This window comes from Elephas maximus, chromosome 4 (genome assembly GCF_024166365.1).
Source record: "Elephas maximus indicus isolate mEleMax1 chromosome 4, mEleMax1 primary haplotype, whole genome shotgun sequence".
NCBI classification, from domain to species: Eukaryota; Metazoa; Chordata; class Mammalia; order Proboscidea; family Elephantidae; genus Elephas; species Elephas maximus.
The window spans coordinates 145,805,770-145,829,166 of NC_064822.1; the positions used below are offsets into that span (position 1 = coordinate 145,805,770).

The following is a 23,397-nucleotide window of genomic DNA, read 5'->3' on the forward strand; positions in this document are numbered from 1 at the left end:
AATGATCTAAATGGGACTGGAGGGACCCCAGAAAAGATGGCCCTTGGACTGTCTGTTAGCCCCAAACTAAAACTATCCCGGAAGCCAACTCTTCAGACAAAGATTAGACTGTTCTATATTTTATAAGATATTAAATGATACTTTTGAAGAGTATGCATCTTAGGTCAAGTAGATATATGAGACTAAAAAGGCTGCTTCTGTCCGGAGGTGACATGAGAAGGCAGAAAGGGACAGGAGCTGGTTGAATGGACGTGGGAAATACAGGGTGGAAGGGAGGCGTGTGGTTACATTATAGGAAGAGCAGCTAGGGACACATAACAATGTGTGTATAAATTTTTCTGTGAGAAACCAACATGAACTGTAAACTTTCACTTAAAGCACAATTAAAAAATTAAAATCCATATTCTGATTTTTATCCATTATCAATTTTAGAACCCTCGGAAAATCTTACTGTATATATAAAACACTTTACCATCTACCCAGTACTTTCTTGTCCTTGATCTTTTTTTTAATCAGCATGTCACTCCTGTCAGTAAAGAATGGACCCCTACTCCATTTGACAAAGAAAATGGAAACTCGGAATTTCTAAGTTATTTCCCAGATCAAAAATTTTTAACATAAATAGCAGAGGAAGACCTAAAGCCCAGCCCTTTTTGAACTTTAAGTCAAAAGCTTTCTATTCTTCATATTGTACTCCGTTTTTCTTCTCCAGGATGGTTCTTATACTATTTAAGTTTCATTTATAAAAAGTACATTAAGTGCCTGGGTTATGAATGTCCGATTCACAGACAACTCACATTTGTCCTTTAATGTTATGTAAATTTGCCCTCACGTTGAAATGAATGAACCAACCTCTACCTGACAACAAATCCTTCGTTACAGTCACCTTCACTTGCTGCACGTGCAGCTTCTAAACCATTGAAAAGGCTTCGAGCCTTTCTTGCACTAAAGTAAGGCTAAATAAGAACTTTATGCACTTGTTCCATTTTGTCTACAAATTCTTAAAAACACACCAAGGAACGGATCTTGTTCGTAACGCAGGGACTGCCAGTAAGCACTGGGGAAAATTGTTAGAACGTTGGGCTTGGTCTTTCATTGGTGAATAACAACAGAAGAGTCTTAAAAGTATGTAATAGGTTGAATTGGTGAGAGACCTGTGGTTATTTTTCATCATTCCTAATTAAAAATAGAAGATGGCAATGGAATGAGATTGACTGTATTGTAAACTTTCATTTTTAATCACTTCAGAAATGGCAGTAAATAATGAGCTAAATAATAGCATTGCCTGGATTAAAAATGATAATGCATTTTGGATGGGGTGTTACAAAATTATGTTGAGATTACAATTATGTTTAATGCTTAAAACCAAACTTTTTTTTTTTATTACCAGTGTTTAATGTGCATTTATTGATGCAAAGACAGCACAGGGAGCTCCTAGAGGTATATTAGAATGGGATTTTTCTAAAGGTTGCTCCAATGACTATTTCTTACCTGTTTTTTTTTTTTTTTTAATTTTTAAATTGTTATTAAATTGTGTCTAATAACTTAATATGGTTTAATCTTCTTACTTGTGTGTATTTCCCATGAGATACTTTCCAATGCCTTTTAGAATTACTACTTTCCCATGAGTGAATTGGGGGATGGGGGGACATTCTAAGCTTGAAAAAGGAATAAAATTAAAAGACAAGGAGTAAACTGATAGGAAATAATTTTCGTAAAAACAAAAGATAAAGGATCAGTCAACTCAACAGGGGAGACTGTAAAACTACAAAAAAATAGACAGCGTACAAAGTTCTAAGGGTATGAATGAATGATTCATAAAAGAAGCAATACTACTGGCTTTAGAAGATAGTAAGATATACTATTTCATTATAAATCAAAGAAATTTAAATTCAAATCACAGCTTTCTTAAGCTGATATAGCATTTATTCTCAGTATTTCTTCTCAAAATAGATCTTACAAAAATACAATGTTTTTCTACATTTAAAATTATTCACAAAGGTAACAGTTCAAACACTGCACTGCTGTTTATTAGAGGCAAAAGTGGGAAAGCAACTAAATCCCTGAAAAAAGGGAAATCATTAAATAAATTAGGATTATTCCCACTTCATGAAACACTACAAGTCCTAAAGTAAATTTGTAAAGGGTGTACAATAACAGATAACTGTCTGTCGTTATGTTCGGTTAAAAAAGTAAGAATCAAAACTGAATGTGAAACATTAAATTCTATGTAGTAATGGTGATTAAAAACGCAAAGCAAAACAGAAAGCACCAAAATATTAAAAATGGATGTTTTAGCTTTTGGGGCCTTTAGAGCTATTTGGGGGGAATGGTGTTAATGTTTTGTGTCTATGTAAAATTTTCTGTATAAAGCACACTACTTTTATAAAGGAAGATGTACTTTAAGATAATGCAAAGGAACAAACATCTTAATATTTTGTTAAGTAAATATTTAGAAAAAATAGCAGTAATCTTATATGTAGTATATAGATTCTTTTCTTACATCTTTTGTGTAATTTATTTTTTGTCGTTATTGAGAATATACACAGCATAATGTGCACAGATTCCATTTTCTGTGTGTACAATTAAGTGACATTGATTACATTCTTCAAGTCGTGCAGCCATTCTCACCCTCCCTTTCCTATTTGTTCCTTTCCATTAATATGAAATCCCTGCCCCCTAAATTTCCTTTCTAATCTTTCGAGTTGTTAATTTGAGTCCATATAGATAGTTCTTAAAAGAGCACAATGCTCAAGGCGGACATTCTTCACTAATTAAGCTAGTGTCTGGTATCTTACAAGCTTGCAAGTGACCATCCAAGGTACTACAATTGGTCTCTCTTTGCCTGGAACAACACAGGAAGAAGGAGAGTCTGGAACAGGAGGAAGAAATTGGAATGTGTGGCTAATTGCCTCCGTGAACAACTACCTCCTTTTCCATGAGACCAGAAGAACTGGATGATACCCAGCTGCCATTACTAAACTTTTTGATTAGGGATTCTATAGAATAACCGTGATCAGAAAGGGGAAAACGCCAAACAGAATTTCAAATTCTCATAGAATCCAGATGTTCTGGAGCCATTGAGGCTGGAATGAACCCCTGAAACTATTGCCCAGATATAGTCTTTAAACCTTAAACTTTATGCCAAAAATATCCCCTGAAGTCTTCTATAAATTAAATCTTATAAACACCCCTCATAAAACACATTAAAAATTGATTCAACATGGTAACACTAATGTCACCCAGCTCAGCATGATAGTCACACAGATGGCAGATTTGCCACTTATGCAACTTTAAGCAAATTTCATAACCTCTGTAGCTCATGTTTCATCATTTATAAAATGCTGATAATACCATACTTTGAGTTTCTAAGATGGTATCAATTCTAACCCACCAAGTTTATTATAGCTTTATATACACCCATAAAAGGAAATGAATACTTTGTTATAAAGGTATCCAAGGACTGTAAGATGCTTCACAACATTAAAATTATTAAATTCAAGTAATATGGCATAACCTGACCCCAGAGCCATAGGAGTAAAGTAATGATATTCACTTGGTGGTGTGCCAGGCAGGTATGTGTTTACTAATGCTAGCTGCTGTCATAACTGAAGTTCATTGTTCAGCAGTTATGTTCCTGACCAGTGCTGGGTACTTTTATATTTTGTCATTTCAGCAACCAAACCCTGTGCAGAAGTAACAGTATCCTATTTTACAGATGCAAAGACATTAAACGTTTAAGTGACATATTGAAGGCTCTATGCCAAATAAGTTGACAGAGAACTTGAACTTCATCTGACTCTCAAGCCCATGATATCATTATGGTTTTGCTTGTGCTTTCAAATATATGATCTTATTAAATGTGAGTCTTGTGGTTTCCCAATGGTGATGCAGACCCAGAATGCTGAGATTACAATGGATTGCAGGTGGAGAAGCCTGTGGCCCATTCTTAATCATGTACTTGAAGGCTCCAGGCAATAAAACTCTTCAGATTATTTAAAGCCCAGCATGAACTCATTATCTTTTATTAAACATACTTGATCCCTGTTGGATCTCTATATCATTTAAACCTATATTGGGATTGCGTGGCTACTCCCTCACTAGCCTCACCTCCCACTCATCCTCCCTCCTATCATCTCTTCTCTCCAACTTTTCCCCAGTCTCCCTCTATCTCTTCCCCAGTCTCCCTTCACCTCTGTTTTTCTTTGTTATTGTTGTTGTTGGGTACCATCAAGCCAAGTCCAGCTCATAGCGACCCCGTGTGATGGAGCCACCTTGCCCCATAGGATTTCTAGGCTGCAATCTTTACAGGAACATATAGCCAGGTACCTCTCCCACAGAGCCACTGGATGGGTTCTAACTGCCAACCTTTTGGTTAGCAGCTGAGCGCTTAATCTTGTGCCACCTGGGCTCCTTTCTATTACTCCTTGGGCCCCTGTAATTATTACTCTCCGTCGATAGTCTTCATGACTCCCTCAATGGTTTTCCGGTACTTCATAGCCCTTTTGGAAAAAGTCAGGGGAGAAATAAATTTAATAAAGCAGCATCAGCCCTCCTGACCTCTTTTCCAGTTGAGTACAAGGCTCTGGCCTTCTGATCCTCAAATCTCCTTTGCGGTAGACACCTTTTTTTACCACTTGTCCAATTCAGAGGGCACACTCTTGGTTTTATGTTCATTTAGGGACAGATTCAGGGTCTCTAAACCTCAACAGGAGCAGTCCAGATTGATCCCCAGGGTGTCCTTTTCTTGCTCACTCAGCCCACCTGTTTAACTGGCCAGTAACTATGGCACATTTATCACATTGGTTCTGTCACACTAAAATAGAGCTTTTATTAACTCAAGCTGCCAAGAGCACAAAAACACAATGCAACAAAACTAATAGAAGGAAAGAGGAGAGAGATTGGTTTTAGAGTGAAAGCATACTTAAATGCAGGAGTGGCTGAGGCCTCAGAAGAAGAGACACTCTGCAAGGGTCCCTTCAGAGGGGCAAAAGAGAGGATTCCCTTCCTTATTTTTAATTCTCTGAAGCATAATGATATACTTTAACAAGCAGTCTCTCTTTAGCAGTATCTCATTAGGATGGCTGTTCTAAATCCTGATCGTTGCATTGTCACCATCACTTTCTTATCAGGAATACATTACTCTCCTCCGGTAATGTTGTTCTTGTCTATGCCACCGAGTCAATTCCAACTCATAGTGACCCTACAGGACAGAGTAGAACATAGAATTTCTAATGAGTGGCTGGTGGATTCAAACTGCCGACCTTTTTGTTAGCAGCAGAGCTCTTAACCATTTCACCATGAGGGCTTCTCCTGTAATAGGAACACCCAGTGGAAACTTGCCTTAAAAGTTTCCCTTTTTTCACTTGTTACCACTAGATGGCACCCAAACCAGTAGGCCCACATACTTTCACCATGGCTTTTTCCCCCGATCCAAGGATCTGAATCTTAAAAGTCCGCAGGTACAGACAGTTGTTTTGGATCTGATACTAATTCTGTTTCATGATCTGGCTGCTGGCTGTATGATAGTGGTCACTTTATGAAAATTCAAGTGGTATATTTACTTGTGCTCTTTTCTCTATGTATGTTGAGCTTAATTAAAAGTTGAAAAAAATACTTGCAGCTCCCTGAATCAATATATGTGTGGATAAATAGAGATGTATATTTATACATATTTATTTTTGAACTTAAACTCTCTCTGTAATGTCCTTTCTCCCCTACTAGATTAGGAATGTTTCAAGGATAAATGTTGCATTTGTTTCTCCCACTGCAGATTATCACCATGTCTTGTGTATAGTTGGCACACAATACATTTCTTGGATTGAATCTCTTAACACGTAGTTTCTTCTTTTGTTCCCAGACTACTTGGGTTTATTTCACAGTACAGTGGAATACAATAGATTTTAGCCAAATTGCACAATATAAGCTGTTCTGAATTTAAAATATCTTTGAAGATATGATTGGTGTGTGGATTATTTTTTGTGTTCCAAGAAACATAGAGATCTAAAGCCAAGGCCACCATGTTGCTCAAGTCCAGGAGATACTGTTCATAGGAACTTCACTGTGAATGGTCCCCTTGGGAGTTGTGGATTATCTAGCATGAGTGGCCATTCACTGTAGCCCTGCCTAAAATCACTCTGAGGTTGGAGGATATGAATAGATGAGTGCCTGGTGACTTTGTCTGGCTAGATTCTAGCTTGCTCTTGAATATGAAGCAAGTAGCAACTTAAGGACCCCATGCATCTGTCAGTTTGTCTTACTGTGGAGGCTTGCATGTTGTTGTGGTACTGGAAGATATATCACTAGTATTTCAAATACCAGCAGGATCACCCATGGTAGTCAGATTTCAGCAGAGCTTCCAGATTAAGACGGGGAAGAAGGACCTGGTGGCCTACTTCTGAAAAACCTGGGCAGTGAAAACCTTACGAATCACAGTGGAGCATTATCTGGTATAGTGCTGAAAGATGAGCCTCTCAGGTTGGAAGACACTCAAAATATAACTGGGGAAGAGCTGCCTCCTCAAAGTAGAGTTGACCTTAATGACGTGGATGGAGTAGAACTTTCAGGACCTTCATTTGCTGATGTGGCATGACTCAAAATGTGAGGAAACAGCTACAAACATCCATTAATAATCATAACATGGGATATACAAAGTCTGAATCTAGGAAAATTGGCAGTCATCAAAAATGAAATGGAATGCATAAAGATCAATAGCCTAGGTATTAGTGAGCTGAAATGGACTGGTATTGGCCATTTTGAATCAAAAATCATATGGTCTACTATTCTGGGAATGATAAATTGAAGAGGAATGGCTTCACATTCATCATCAGAAAGTACATTTTAAGATCTTTCCTGAGGTACAATGCTGTCAGTGATAGGATAATATCCAATACAACTATTAATCAAATTTACACACCAGCCACTAATGCCAAAGATGAGGAAATTATACATTTTTATCAACTTCCGCAGTCTGAAATTGATCATGTCTGCAGTGAAGATACATTGATAATTACTGGTGATTGGAATGCAAAAGTTGGAAACAAAGAGGAAGGATCAGTAATCAGAAAATACGACCTTGGTGTTAGAAATGACATGAGAGATCGCATGATACGATTTTGCAAGGCCAACAACTTATTCATTGCACATACATTTATCAACAACATAAACGGCAACTATACTCATGGACCTTGCCAGATGGAATACACAGGAATCAAACTGACTACATCTGTGGAAAGAGGTGAAGGAGAAACTCAATATCATCTGTCAGAACAAAACTACGCTGACTGCAGAACCAGACCATCAATTGCTCATATGCAAGTTCAAGTTGAAGCTGAAGAAAATTAGAACAAATCCGCAAGAACCAAAGTACAACATTGAGTATATCCCACTTGAATTTAGTGACCATCTCAAGAATAGATTTGATGCATTGAACACTAATGACAGAAGACCAGACAAATTGTGGAGCAACGTCAAGAACGTCATACATGAAGAAACCAAAAGGTCATTAAAAAGACAGGAAAAAAAAAGAAAAGACCAAAATGGATGTCAGAAAGAAGACTCTGAAACTTGTTCTTGAATGTAGGGTAGCTAAAATGAAAGGGAGAAATGATGAAGTAAAAGAGCTGAACAGAAGATTTCAAAGGGTTGCTCAAGAGGACAAAGTAAAGTATAATAATATCATGTGCAAAGACCTGGAGATAGAAAACTAAAAAGAAAGAACAGGCTTGGCATTTCTCAAGCTGAAAGAACTGAAGAAAAAATTGAACCCTCGAGTTGCAATGCTGAAGGGTCCTACAAGGAAAATTTTGAATGATGCAGGAATCATCAGAAGAACATGGAAGGAATACACAGAGCCACTGCACCAGAAAGAATTGGCCGATGTTCAAACATTTCAGGAGGTAGTGTATGATCAAGAACTGATGGGAATAATGAAAAACAAGGCTCCAGGAATTGGTGGAATGTCAACTGAGATGTTTCAGCAAATGGATGCAGTGCTGGAGGTGCTGACTTGTCTCTGTCAAGAAATTTGGAAGACAGTTTCCTGGGTAGCCAACTGGAAGAGATCCATACTTGTGCCCGTTCCAAAAAGTGATCCAACAGAATGTGGAAATTATTGGATAATGTCATTAATATCACACACAAGTAAAATTTTGCTGAAGATCATTCAAAAGCAGTTGTAGCAATATATCAACAGGGAACTGCTGGAAGTTCATGGCATATTCAGAACAGGACATGGAACAAGGGTTATCACTAGTGATGTCAGATGGATCTTGGCTAAAAGCAGAGGGTACCAGAAAGATGTTTGCATGTGTGTTATTGACTATGCGAAGGCATTTAACTGTGTGGATCATGATAAATTATGGATAGCATTGTGAAGAGTGGGAATTCTGAAACACTTAATCGAGCTCATGAAGATCCTGTACACAGACCAAGAGGCAGTAGTTCTAACAGTACAAGGGGATACTTCATGGTTTAAAGTCAGGAAAGGTGTATGTCAGGGTTGTAACCTTTCACCATACTTACTCAATCTGTATGTTGAGCACATAATCCAAGAAGCTGACCTACATGAAGAAGAATGCAGCATCAGGATTGGAGGAAGACTCATAAACAACCTATGATATGCAAATGACACTACCTTGCTTGCTGAAAGTGATGAGGACTTGAAGCACTTACTAGTGAAGATCAAAGATCACAGCCTTCAGTATGGATTGTACCTCAACATAAAGAAAATAAAAATCCTTACGACTGGACCATAAAAACATCATGATAAATGGAGACAAGATTGAAGTTGTCAAGGATTTTGTTTTACTTAGATCCACAATCAATACCCATGGAAACAGAAGTCAGGAAATCAAATGACATGACCCGTTGGGCAAATCTGCTGCAAGAGACCTCTTTAAAAGGTTAAAAAGCAAAGACGACACTGTGGAGACTAAAGTAAGCCTGACCCAAGCCATGGTATTTTCAGTTGCCTCATATGCATGTGAAAGCTGGAGAGTGAATAAGGAGGAGTGAAGAAGAGTTGACACCTTTGAATTACGGTTTTGGTGAAGAATATTGAATATACGGTGGCCTCCCAGAAGAAGGAACAAATCTGTCTTGGAAGAAGTATGGCCAGAATGCTCCTTGGAAGCTAGGATGGCAGGATTTCATCTCATGTACTTTGGATATGTTATCAGGAAGGACCAGTCCCTGGAGAAGGACATCATGCTCAGTAAAGTGGAGGGTCAGTGAAAAAGAAGATGACCCTCAATGAGATGGATTGACACAGTGGCTGCAACAATGGGCTCTAGCATAACAATGTCTGTGAGGATGACACCAGACCAGACAATGTTTTGTTCTGTTGTACAAGGGTCGCTATGAGTTGGAACTAACTCGAGGGCACCTAACAGCAGCAACAACAGCCACTTAAGGAAATGATTAGTTGATTCAGTCCCATTCTAGAACAATAATTTTCTTAAATCCCCACAGTGTACCTGTAAATACAGGAGTGAGCCACTAGGGTATCTAGGGGAAGAACATTTCAAGCAGAGGGAATGGTAAATGAAAAGGCTCTGAACCAGGAGTAAGGCTGATGTGTTAGAGAAACAGGAAGGAGGCCATGTAGCTTTAACCTGTGACCAAGAGGGAGAGTAGTAGGAGGTGGTGCCAGAGAAACTGGGGGATAGGCATGGGATGCTGATCGTATCAGGCTGATTAACCATTTTAAGTACTTTCACTTTTCCTCTGATGAGCCAGTAGATTGACATGATCTGACTTCTTTTTTCACAAGATAACACTGACAGCTGTGTTGGGAATACTCTGTAGGAGGCAAGAATCAGGGAGACCCATTAGGAGGCTGTTGCCTTATCCCAGGAGCAACATGGTGATGGCTTGAAACAAGGTCATAGTGGTAGAGGTCAGACAATGCTGGATATATTTCAATGATCAGGTGTTCTCTCCCAAGGAGAAATATTTTAATGCAAATGTTATGTTCTGGTTATTATTATAAGTAAGATTTATATTTGCCTTTGAATATTTTTAAAGCTACATAAGAATGAGTATTTTGGGTTGCTTTCCTAAAGGGGATTATATTGTCATGACACCTGTTACAGATTGTTTTAACTCCTTATTTCAGTTGCATTGGTGATAAGAGCAAATTTTTCCATAGCATTTTAGTAAGCAATGCCAGTTCCAACTGAATCTAGAGAGTTTATATATAGAATTTTTCAAAGCAGTATTTGAGTTTATGGCTTAAGACTAGCTTACATTTTTATGGGTTTCCACCTCTTTACAGACAGCCTTTTAAATCCAGGAGTTAATGAAGGACTGATCTTCACAGGCTTGTCATGTTGAAATGTTAGTAAAATTCTGCCAAGCAGTTGAAAGCTTTGGTTAGAGAATTGTCCAGAGAAGAAATGGTGTAATTCGATGCTGAAACAGTTGAATCCAATCAACTGCTTTTCTTTTTCCTTCTCCTATTTTAGTCCATGAGGAGATGTCTTAGGCTGAGGTCTCTAGAGAAGCAAAACCAGTAAAGCACATAAATATATATATGTATATAGAGAGAGATTTATACCAAGGAAATGGCTCACATGGTTGTAGAGGCTGCAACGTCCCAAGTCCATGGGTCAAGAAAGAGGCATCTCCTGATTCATGTATCCGCAGGGGCTGGCAAACCCAAGATCAGCAGGCCAGAGAGCAGGGCTGTTGCTCACAGGAGAAGGGCTGTTGCTCACAGGCTGTGAAAATTGACAGATCTCAACATCGGCAGGCAAAACTGCAGGCAAGCTGCTAGTTCCAGTCCCCCAAACTGGAGGTCAGAGGAACAGGCGCCAGCGACAAGATCCAGAATGAGCAGGTGTCCTGAGCCTTGCCTTAATGTCAGCCCATACTCCATGCAGGCCACACGCCCAAGGAAACTCCCCTTCAGCTGACTGACTACTCACAGCAGATCCTAGAGGGTGATCACATATCAAATCTGAACAGGGAAGTGATCACATTATATGACTGCCAAAACACTGAGGATCATGACCCAGCCAAGTTGACATACAATGTTAACCATCACAGGAGACATACCTTTTTGGTATCTGTACTTCTAGGGTATGCTTCTGCTTTTTGATTCCCCTTCTGTTTTTCCCTGTGCACATGACTGTTCTTTTCTTACAATTTCTCACCTCATCTTTTGTTTTCTTTTTTTCTCCCTTTGATTTGAGAGAAATAAAATGATGATAAATAATTTGGGTGAGATGAATTATAAACCAAAGGAATAATGAAAAAGTGTGGTGGCAAATATACACATTTCCTTTTTTGAAATTCTACTTAATTATCAAATACAAAGAGTGTGTTTGTCTACTATGCATGGAAAGAATGTCTCAGAAATCCATTTCTGCACTCGAGGAATTTAACTCTTAACTCCTTTTTTAAAAAGAGCTTTGAAAGAATGAACTTACAGTTAATGGCCATGTCTTATTCAGACACACGTATCTCTCTGTCCTGGTCATTATGCCTCTTTAGGCATGTCAGGTGCAATTCATTGCAAGAAGAGCTCAGTCTAATCAGGGTCCAGAGCATGGTGAAAGTATTTATTTTGAGCTCCACCTAAGACCCTGGTTCTCAAAGTGTAGACCCTGGGCTAGCAGCATCAGCATCATCTGGGAACTTGTTATATAAATCTCAGGCCGTACCCAAGGCCCAGTGACTCAGAACTTCTGGGGATGGTAAACATCAGATATTTGATTTCATACATTTGTAATTAGTTGATGTCGCTATTTACTTTTTGTTGTTGAACATTGATGATATGTAGCAAAGCTTGAAACCCTTTGCCCTGAGGCATTCTGTGTAAACTGATTTCATATGCTATAACCCTTTGCCCTTGAGTCGCTTCTGACTCATAGCGATCCTTCGGGACAAAGTAGAACTGCCCCATAGAGTTTCCAAGGAGCACCTGGTGGATTTGAACTGCTGACCTTTTGATTAGCAGCAGTAGCTTTTAACCACTACGCCACCAGGGTTTTCTGTGCAATGGAGCACCATTATCTTCATCACATAGACTTCTTGTCTGTTTCTCCCTCTTTCTATGTGGGCAGCACATGCACTTTTTCTTTCTTTCTTTCTTTTTACCAGAGCTAAATATATCTCCTTTTCTCCCTTCTGTCTAGAGTACTGAATTTCAAGAAAATAACTTGTATCCTTCAATTAATTATTGTATTTTTTCTATTATTATGGGGTACATATCAGAGTTAATAGCTGTCTGGAAAGGAAAAGAACAATTAGTAGATTCCTACATTATCCTCTGCTTAAATTTCACATAAGAAATTAATATATTTATATTCAGTTAAATATTATGCTGTGAGGACAGGTAATAATAAATACCATGTTTTAATTTTAAAAAACTATAAAAAGCATAACTAACTGAAGAATGGATTTAGCCTGGTATGCTTATTAAGATATAAGAGGAAGTATTAATTTTTCAGTACACCACACAGATTGTTTAATTCTTGTTTTACTGTTTTTTTAAATGTGTACTTTATCTTTAATCTCATATCTATGTATCTGTAGAGTTAGCATGTACACGAATTTCATAGTGTCTTCCTGTTTTTAAATGTAATTATTAACAGCTCTGTTTCCTTAATAATTTTCTGACCCCCAAAATTATATTTCTTTGTGTGAGAGATGAGAAAGCACAGAATGTTAGGTAACACACTAAAAAAGTGATGTAAAGTTTTTTTTTTTAATTGTTGTAAAAAATATATATAACACATTTGCCATTTTAACATTTTTCAGGTGTACAATTTAGTTAAATTACGTTAATCATAGAAATGGCCCAAGTGTCTCCAAGTACTGGCATTTAAAACTGTCACTTATTTTTTTTTTTTTTAAAGTAGGCTTCATAATCCTCAGGTTATCTCTACTCACCATGCTTTGCCAATTAAAGTTTAGAAATGCTTGAATATAGTCCATGACTGTGGTTTATTATATATCCTTGAAACAGGAAATTGCCTCTTGATTTTAAGAAGTGGGTCTTTTTAGGTTAGCAGACAATTTGTAATACTTATTAGCTAAATAGTAAATAATGGGCTCTTTCAGCAACCTCCAGGGAGCATTTACAATTTCTAAAGTTTTTTTGTTTCTGTGCCCAGCTCAGGCCTTTCATATCATTTTATAACTATTTTAGAACTGTTAAATTCTTGAGCATGAAGCAAGTAGGGGAACCCAAAGCAAGAAGGATAATCATTAGAGCGCAGCTCCACAAGTCTGGCAGTTGGACATATCTCCGTCATACTTGGATTGGGTTTTATTTGAAGGTCCACACTGAATAAGGCCTGACACCATTACTTTCCTTTTAATAAATCCCTTGCTATGTAAAAGCAGTAAACTCTTTCCTTGTGCATACCTTCAGTTTTAAAAATGAGTCCAGCTTTTATGTTTTTATTTTGTTTTACTTTATGCTCTGTTGCTGGGAGAGCATTATAACAATTCTTGAGGTGTGGTTTCAAAGAATCTGTGTGACTCTATCTGCAAAAATTCTAATCTTGCAAAGCTGTCCTGAAAGTAATCTCAGAATCTGAACTTAACATTTATTCCATTTACATTATTAAATTAAATTAAATTAAGAGTGAGTTAATGTTAAACCACGGAGCCCTGGCACTGTGGTTAAGAGTTCAGCTGCTAACCAAAAGGTCAACAGTTCAAATCCACGAGCCTCTTCTTGGAAACCCTATGGGACAGTTCTACTCTGTCCTGTAGGGTCACTATCAGTTGGAGTCGGCTCAAGGGCAACATGTTTGGTTATGGTTTAATGTTAAACCTACCTTGCCCTGTTCGTTAATTTTAATGTTACTTAAATGTAAGAGATGAATATATCTCAGTGTCAATATAGCGGTTTGTATATACACATCAAAGACAGAAGAAGTTTTAAAGAACCAGTAATAAAAATCAATTCAACTCATATTTGCAACATTTATCTGTAAATTTGCTCATGTTATTTCTTGTTGAATCGTCTACAGAGATTTCTTTTTTAAGAAAATTCAGAAAAATTGTACCAGAAAAATCCCTGGAATGTCCTGCATTTAAGGGAAAGACAAAATAAGGCTAAATAATAAGCATGTCCAGCACACATCTTAATTGCAAATCACCTTTATTGCTCTTCTTACATTTCTTCTGTAATAGCAACTTTATTGTTTCAGAAATTTATTATTTTTCTGAATTCAAGAAAACTTGGCTTTCACACTTTGCAGGTCAGTTTCTTCTGGAAGAAGCTCGTCTCTTAGAAGCAGCTGAGATGGCAAAAAAAGCAGCTGAACTAGACAGCACGGAGTTTGATGTTGTCTTCAATGCTGCCCACATGCTCAGGTTAGTCTTTCTTACTGTACTTTAAAGACCAAAGTCCTGGAATAGAGGAAGCAGTGCTCCAAGCATTGCCTTTAAGAAAATGTAGAGATTTGAATTAATACACATTTCTTTTATGCTACTCAGAATGAATTAATTATACCAATTTCCCTGTTATTCCCCTTATTCCATGTTCTTAAAGTGAATTATGCTTAATAAATATGTAAAAATCAGTTAGGACTTTTTTATCTATTACATTCTGTATGTATAATACCTAGGGCGTATGAGGTTACTAGATCTTTTACAAATTGTTGAGACACCATCTCCCTCCCCTCAAAAAATCGCTGGCCAAAAAACACAAAAAGAAAACTGTAAAATTGAAATTAATGTGTTTAATTTAATGTCTATAACAACAACAACAAAAAAAAACCCATTGCTGTCAAGTCTAGCATTCTGTCAATTAGTTAACTGCTTTTGAACATTTGTGTATTTATATGAATTAGAGTCAATATGGCACGTGAGTATACTTTCATATGTTTGATAGTGGAGAGGATTATCAAATATAAGTATACTTAAGGCCTATCAGATTCTTAAAATGACCCTGTAATTAGCACTACTGTAACATATTGAAACAATAATAATAAAAGAAGATAAAAAGGCCGATCAACAGTATTTGTTATGAATATAAAAAGTGCATCCAGAGATAATATTTTAGAGCTAAAGGCAGAATATTTTTAAGAAACTCAGGTTATCTATATGGTTGTTTCAGAAGCATTATTTATTCTCTTAGCGTGTACCTCTTCTCCTATGCTCTTACCTGAACTTCACTCCGTTAAATCTCCATGTAAATGCTGTATTAGGGAAAGCCCACCCTATGGCCTCTGTGCTTGGCTTCTAGCGATAGACATGTAATTACTCCAAATTATAAGGGAAGAAAAATAATTGAGGAATTAGTTGAAATTTGCATGCTTTTAAAACATGAACTTGTGAGAAAAGGAGAGGAACTATTTATGTAACTGAACTATTTTGAGATTGTTGTAGATTCACATACAGTTTTAAGAAATAATACAGAGAGATCCCCTTGTATTCTTTATCCAATTTCCCCCAGTGATAATATCCTACAGAACTATAGTATAATATTACGCAAAGGATATTGACATTGATACAATACACTGGTTGTATTCAGGTTTTTCCAATTATACTTTACCCCCTCTGTATGTGTATGTCTGTATATTCAGTTCTATGCAATTTTATTACATGTGCAGGTCACATACAGTCAAAATACAGAATAGTTCCCTCACCATAGGCATCCTTTTATAACCAGAGCCCCACCTGTTTACCTAAGGAACTAATATTTAATGCAAATTTTGTAGATTAGTTTGGTCTTATCATTGGAGATTGTTATTAGAACTGTCTTAATGGCTTTCTACTTTTTTAAAAATAAGTTATGAATAAGAAATTCAAAGCCTGGCTGAGAGAAAAACGTATACTATGAGGTTCCCGTTGAATACCCTCACTCCCTATTTATCATTCGCGAAGCACTTGTTTTAGGATGAACCCAAGAAAGCTAACATCTACAAAGAGAAATCAGAATTCAATTGACTGCTGGTACATTTATAAAATAAACCGTAGCCAATTTGCAAGAACCTTCAATGCAAGAATAATTTTTCAAAGATACCTTAATTTGCATGACAAGGTTAGGTGCTGTTCTAGGGGAGAGAACTTTGTGTTCTTCATGAATAAAGCTCCAAGCTGTTAGTCACAATAGATCATTTGCAAGGGTAGGAAAGCACACGTTTCTACAGGCTAATTTATCTTAATCATAATAGATATTTTCATCAACAAAACATTTCACTGCATATTAAATCAGTATGTGAAATTCAAGGTCTACCAATGGAAACCAATTGTAAGAACATTACAAAACATGTCCTTGTTAAATATATACTTGTAACTTTTTTTTTTTTTTTTTAAGTTATCATAATGCTAGAAACCAGGGGAAAGTATTGGTTGCAAGTTGGCAATATGGAAATATTTAGGATTTATTTTTCGGAACTTTCTCTCCAGCGTTCTGCATTCTGCATTCCGCATTCCTCATTAATGTTGCAGTCAGTTAGCCCCTTCATATACTGATTCATTACGACCACAGCAGCTCGGTCATATCCTACTGAACTTGGTGGCAGTCTCCATTAATGGTCTTACTTACTGTTCTTGCTTTTTGACTCATCAAATTCAAGCATTTCTGGAGTACTCAGTGTATTAACTGAACACCAATCTCTTTATTAATCAAAAACATTCAGGGTTTTGTTTTCCCAAAGTAAGAAAAACTGGTTTTCCCTTGAATGCAGCCTTATTATAATGGTTAGCTCTCAAGATTTTTATGTTTACACGTTCCATTTCATTTTTGATGATTTCCAATTTTCCTAGATTGACACTTCTTACATTCCAGCTTCTGATTATTAATGGATGTTTGCAGCTGTTTCTTCTCCTTTTGAGTCATGCTACATCAGCAAATGAAGGTTCTGAAAGCTCTACTCCATCCGTGTCATTAAGGTCTACTCTACTTTGAGGAGGCAGCTCTTCCCCAGTCGTCTTTTGAGTGCCTTCCAACCTGGGGGGCTCATCTTCCAGCACTATATCAGACAGTGTTCTGCTACTATTCATAAGGTTTTCACGGGCTAATTCTTTTCAGAAGTAGACTACCAGGTCCTTTTTCCTAGTCTGTCTTAGTCTGGAAGCTCAGCTGAAACCTGTCCTCCATGGGTGACCCTGCTGGTATCTCAATACCGGTGGCATAGCTTCCAGCATCACAGCAACACACAAGCCCCCACAGTACAACAAACTGACAGACATGTGGGGAAGACCAGTTAATACAACTATTATTCAAACTTATGCACCAACCACTAAAGCCAAAGATGAAGGAATTGAAGATTTTTATCAGCTTCTGCAGTCTGAAATTTATCGAACATGCAATCAGGATGCATTGATAATTACTGGTGATTGGAATATGAAAGTTGGAAACAAAGTAGAAGGATTGGTAATTGGAAAATATGGCCTTGGTGATAGAATCAATGCTGGAGATCAGATGATAGAATATTGCAAGACCAATGACTTCTTCATTGCAAATACCTTTTTTCACAAACATAAAAGGCAGCTATATGCACGGACCTCACCTGATGAAGCGCACAGGAATCAGATCGACTACACCTGTGGAAAGAAACGATGGAAAAGCTCAATATCATCAGTCAGAACAAGACCAGGGGCCTTATATGCTTATATGCAAGTTCAAGCTGAAACTGAAGAAAATGATAGCAAGTCCACGAGAGCCAAAATACAACCTTGAGTGTATCCCATCTAAATTTAGAGACAATCTCAAGAATGCATTTGACATGTTGAACACCAGTGCCTGAAGACCAGGCGAGTTGTGGAATGACATCAAGGACGTCATTCATGAAGAAAGCAAGAGGTCACTGAAAAGACAGGAAAGAAAGAAAAGACCAAGATGGGTGTCAGAGGGAGACTCTGAAACTTGCTCTCAAACGTCAAGCAGCTAAAGCAAAAGGAAGAAATGATGAAGTAAAAGAACTTAACAGAAGATTTCAGAGGGCATCTCGAGAAGACAAAGTATTATAATGACGTGCAAAGAGCTGTAGATAGAAAAGCAAAAGGGAAGAACACGATCGGCATTTCTCAAGCTGAAACAACTGAAGAAAAAATTCAAGCCTCGAGTTGCAATAGTGAAGGATTCTTTGGGGAAAATATTAAACGATGCAGGAAGCATCAAAAGAAGATGGAAGAAATATACAGAGTCATTATACCAAAAAGAATTAGTCGATGTTCAAACATTGCAAGAGGCGGCATATTATCTGGAACCAATGGTACTGAAGGAAGAAGTCCAAGGTGCTCTGAAGGCATTGGCGAAAAACAAGGCTCCAGGAATTGACGGAATATCAATTGAGGTGCTTCAACAAACAGATATAGCGCTGGAAATGCTCACTCATCTGTACCAAGAAATATGGAAGACAGCTTCCTGGCCAACTGACTGAAAGAGATCCATATTTATGCCTATTCCCAAGAAAGGTGATCCAACCGAATGTAGAAATTATCAGACAATATCATTATTAGCACAAGCAAGCAAAATTTTGCTGAAGATCATTCAAAAGTGGCTGCAGCAGTATACTGTCAGGGAACTGCCAGAAATTCAGTCCGGATCCAGAAGAGGATGTGGAACCAAGGATGTCATTCCTGATGTCAAATGGATCCTGGCTGAAAGCAGAGAATACCAGAAGGATGTTTACCTGTGTTTTATTGACTATGCAAAGGCATTTGACTGTGTGGATCATAACAAATTATGGATAACATTGCAAAGAATGGGAATTTCAGAACACTTAATTGTGCTCATGAGGAACCTGCACATAGATCAAGAGGCAGTTGTTCAGACAGAACAATGGGATACTAAGTGGTTTAAAGTCAGAAATGGTGTGCGTCAGGGTTGTATCATTTCACCATACCTATTCAGTCTGTATGCTGAGCACATAATCTGAGAAGCTGCACTGTATGAAGAATACAGTATCAGGATTGGAGACTAACAACCTGCGTTATGCAGATGACACAGTCTTGCTTGCTGAAAGTGACGAGGACTTGAAGCACGTACTAATGAAGGAGAAAGACCATAGCTTTTGGTATGGATTACACCTCAATATAAAGAAAAAACCCTCACAACTGGACTCATAAGCAACATCATGGTAAATAGAGAAAAGATTGAAGGTGTCGAGGATTTTGTTTTACTTGGTTGGATCCACAATCAACACCCATGGAAGCAGCAGTCAAAAAATTGCACTGGGCAAATCTTCTGTAAAGGACCTCTTTAAAGTGTTGAAAAGCAAAGATGTCACCTTGAAAACAAAGGTGCACCTGACCCAAGCCATGGTATTTTCAATCACATCATATGTATATGAAAGCTGGACAATGAATAAGGAAGACTGAAGAGGCATTAATGCCTTTGAATTGTTGTATTGGCGAAGAATTTTGAATATACCATGGACTGCCAAGAGAATGAACAAATCTGTCTTGGAAGAATGCTCCTTGGAAGCCAGGATGGGGAGACTGCATCTTACATACTTTGAACATGTTGTCCGGAGGGATCTGTCCCTGGAGAAGGAGATGATGCTTGGTAAAGCACAGGGTCAGTGGAAAAGAGAAAGACTCTAAACAAGGTGGATTGACTCAGTGGCTGCAACAATGGCCTCAGGCATAACAACAATTGTAAGGATGGCGCAAGACCAGGCAATTTTTTGTTCTGTTGTGCGTAGGGTTGCTATGAGTTGGGACCAACTCAACGGCACCTAACAACAACAGCAACTCAAGATTTTGCTTATTTAATGATATTTATAGTTTCCTGTGGAGATGCCACAAAGTACTAAATTGAATTTGCTACAAAGTGTTCCCTCAGGACCTCTATTCTTTTGAGTGATATTTAAGAGATAAAATTGGCAAAGTTTTGTAAACAGTTGGATATGAGGGAGGGATATTTCCATAGTTGTAACTTGGGTAGCTGGATTAATGGTTTTCTTGAAATCCAAAATGAGCAATTTAGGGAAAGCTTATAGTTTAAGATAAGGTCCAGGCACACAAATTTAACTTCCCCTCCCTTGCTAATTCCCAATGAAATAACCAAAAGAATCTATTAATGGAGGGGGGAGAAAAAGAACTGGTCATTCCAAATTAAAAATATATATATATAATTCCATGTAGACGAGATTAGATTGGAAAAAGCAAGGGTCAAGGACCAGTCACCAAGGGACAAGTCTGTATCTTACTGGAACCTTCAGGAGGTATTCCAGATGTTGGATCTTACACAGAACTCAGTTCCAAGTTATTGCATTTATCCTGGCTTATACTTTTTTTTTTTTTTTATACTTGGCACAGGTAGTTTGTTAGGTAAAGTAGGAGTCTGATGCTGGCTAATCCCTACCACAGACAGATATGCTAGTTAGGTGGCTTGAAATTGCCTCAGCTAACTCGGTGTTAACCAAGTATAGTACAAGTGAGAAATGATACTCCAAAGGAGAAAAGTATCGGAGTTGTCTGCAGTTTCCATTCTCACCCTCATCTACTCAGACCACAGAACAACCCTTGCTTCCTGTTAGACAACTTTAAGAAAACTGTAACTATGAGTTGAAATCGACTCAATGGCACAAAACAGCAACAACAGCAATGAAAACTAGAGTGGATAAAAATTTGTAGCTTCTCTCTGAGTCTGGGTTTGAAGTATCAGAAATTTCTAATAGACCCATTTCAACTCTCAGTAGTGGTTAAAAACCTTCCTCTGTAAACAAGTATAATTTTCTAATATGTGATTTTATTTGGCAGTATAGATAAGAATGACAAATCAGAGGTATCAAAGTAAGGGGTCCTTACGCTAGGAGACTGACATTAAAAACACAAGTGTCCCTTAGAATTTCCCTAATTCCTGTTATCAACATGGTTTAAAAGAAGACGATGTGGTGTGGAAACAGTATTAATGCTATTCACCATGTATGTTTGGCCTTCTACGTTTGGGAAACACAATAGAATTGTACTTTCTTGCTTTCTTTGAAGTGGGGCATGACAGTGGGTCTCATTTGGATCTTTGAATATGTGTAAAAGAGATGTAAGTCAGCTTGTGGCAGTAGTCAGCTGTGGCCAAAACTGCTAGCCAGCGATTTTCCTGTTTTTTCTGATTTGGAACTTATGAAAATATGTACCAAGGTTGACCCTCTATCACCTCGATCCTCAAGTGACCAAAGGGAGACAAACTTCCCTTCTTACCTGCATTAGATAGGTTGCAGGAGTGAGAAAAAAACTTGGTTAACTTCCTTAGATTTAGGCTGTGTTTATTATCACAATATAACCTACTTATGCATAATACATCTGTGAAAATAAAATAGGTAGTTGGGAAGAGGAACAATATAACATCACAAAAGGTTGCTAAGAGATTAATAGGATCTCTGAATTTACAAGTGTAATGGAGGCAGTGTACAGTTGATAGACTGATGTAGTAACTTAATTCTCTGGGTTAAAATAGAAACTATAGATATTTTCCCAGAACTTAATGGAAAAGACTAAAGACGTGAAAACAATGACTGAAAGGATAAGAGACTGATTAGAGGATAAGAGGATAAAATTGATAAGAAGACTGCATGCAAACACTCATACACAATTGTATTTATATACATACATAAAAGTGGTTATATATATACATATACATACATAATTATAGTATATATGTGTGTATATATATATTTTTTATATGTGTCTGTATATAGCTATATGTAGAGCCCTGGTATTGCAGTGGTTAAGAACTCGGCTGCTAACTAAAAGGTTGGCAGTTCAAATCCACCAGCTACTCTTTGGAAACCCTAAGGGGGAGTTCTGCTCTGTCCTGCAGGGTCGCTATGAGTCGGAATCCATTTGTCAGCAGCAGGATTTTTTTATAGTTATATATATATATATATATATATACACACACACACACACACACACGGAGCATATGTGTGTGTATATATATGGTTACATGTATAGTTTTATTTGTTCGTGTATACATAAATGTTAATATAAACAGAAAGCTCTGAAAGAAAGCATAGGTCAGTTATTATCAAGAAATAATTAGAGAAGATTTCTAAGGTAGGATAATAGCCTTCAACCATCATACTGAAGGCAAAATTAATAAAACTAGATCAACTCCTAGACTTCTTTTTATGTATGAGTCAGAATTTTTAGTTGCAAACTACAGAATCCACTCTTGCTAGTTTAAGAATAAAAATGAATTCACTGAAAATATTCTGTAGCCCACAGACTGTCTCAGTGGATCAGAGAGCTCAGTTCTATGCAGCCAGAAATAATGCCCAACCACCCAGGGAGACCTTCCCTGGAGCTCAGCAGCCTTGGAAGTCCTGAGTATCTGCCACCACCACCCACAAAGAACCAAGCAGAGCTAGAGCCACATTCATTAGAGGATGATTCTCCTAGGAGCAGCTGCCTCCCATTATGTTTACTTCTGAATTCAAGTCTTTTGAGGTTGCATCTGATTGGTGGAGCCTGAGTCTTGTGCTACCACCTGGGCTGAAAGAAAGTTGCAATATAAAGGAGTTCCTGCTTTCTGCCTTGTGGCTAATTACCAAAATATAGGGAAGGGTAAGCAGGGTAATGAATGTTGACTGTACATGTTGACATCTTTATTATGTCAAATAGAATGAAAAGTATTGAAACATCTAGATGAGAGCATTTAAAAAAGCAGTTTGGTTAGCATCAAAGAAAAATACCAAAAGAATTTAAAATGCTAGAACTCGGTAGAGTTATGTCTACGGAGTTGTGAGAAGGGCATATTAAATTAATTATTCTATAAGAAGCATTTTGTATGAATGATTTTATTCAGTTTTCTCCCAGAACTGGAAGCAGTAGACAGCGTGAAGGTTTAATACCTGAAACGAAGGCTTTAGACACTGGAAATAAACTTGACCAGATGCACAGTATTCATAGGCGCAGTTTTTGTTTTTTGTTTAATCCACTTACAAGGTGTCATGGACTGAATTGTATCCCCCCAAAATATGTGTCATTTTGGTTAGGCCATGATTCCCAGTATTGTGTGGTTGTCCTCCATTTTGTGATTGATATAATTTTCCTATATGTTGTAAATCCTAATCTCTGCCTATGATTAATGAGGCAAGATTGGATTATGCTGAAGTGGATAAGGGATATAACACCCTTGCTCAGATCACATCCCTGATCTAATATAAGTTTCCCTGGGGTGTGACCTGCACCACCTTTAATCTTACAAGAGATAAAAGGAAAGGGAATCAAGCAGAGAGTGGGGGACTTCATACCACCAAGAAAGCTCCAGGAGCAGAGCATGTTCTTTGGACCTGGGGTTCCTGTGCGGAGAAGCTCCTAGTCCAAGAGAAAGTTGTTGATAAAGACCTTCCTCCAGATCTGACAGAGAGAGAAAGACTTCCCCTGAGCTGATGCCCTAAATCTGGACTCCTAGCCTCCTAGACTGTGAGAGAATAAATTTTTCTTTGTTAAAACCATCCACTTGTGGTATTCCTGTTA

The 23,397-nt window shown here is 37.6% G+C and overlaps 1 protein-coding gene across 2 annotated transcripts in view; it reads left to right on the forward strand.

The window, feature by feature from the left end:
• TMTC2 (transmembrane O-mannosyltransferase targeting cadherins 2) overlaps window positions 1-23,397 on the forward strand; it is a 452,862-nt gene that overhangs the window by 358,558 nt on the left and 70,907 nt on the right. For both annotated transcript variants that reach the window (XM_049883964.1, XM_049883965.1), the window contains exon 10: window positions 14,220-14,334. In XM_049883964.1, coding sequence (XP_049739921.1) covers window positions 14,220-14,334 — 115 coding nt within the window. The remainder of the gene's footprint in view (window positions 1-14,219; window positions 14,335-23,397) is intronic.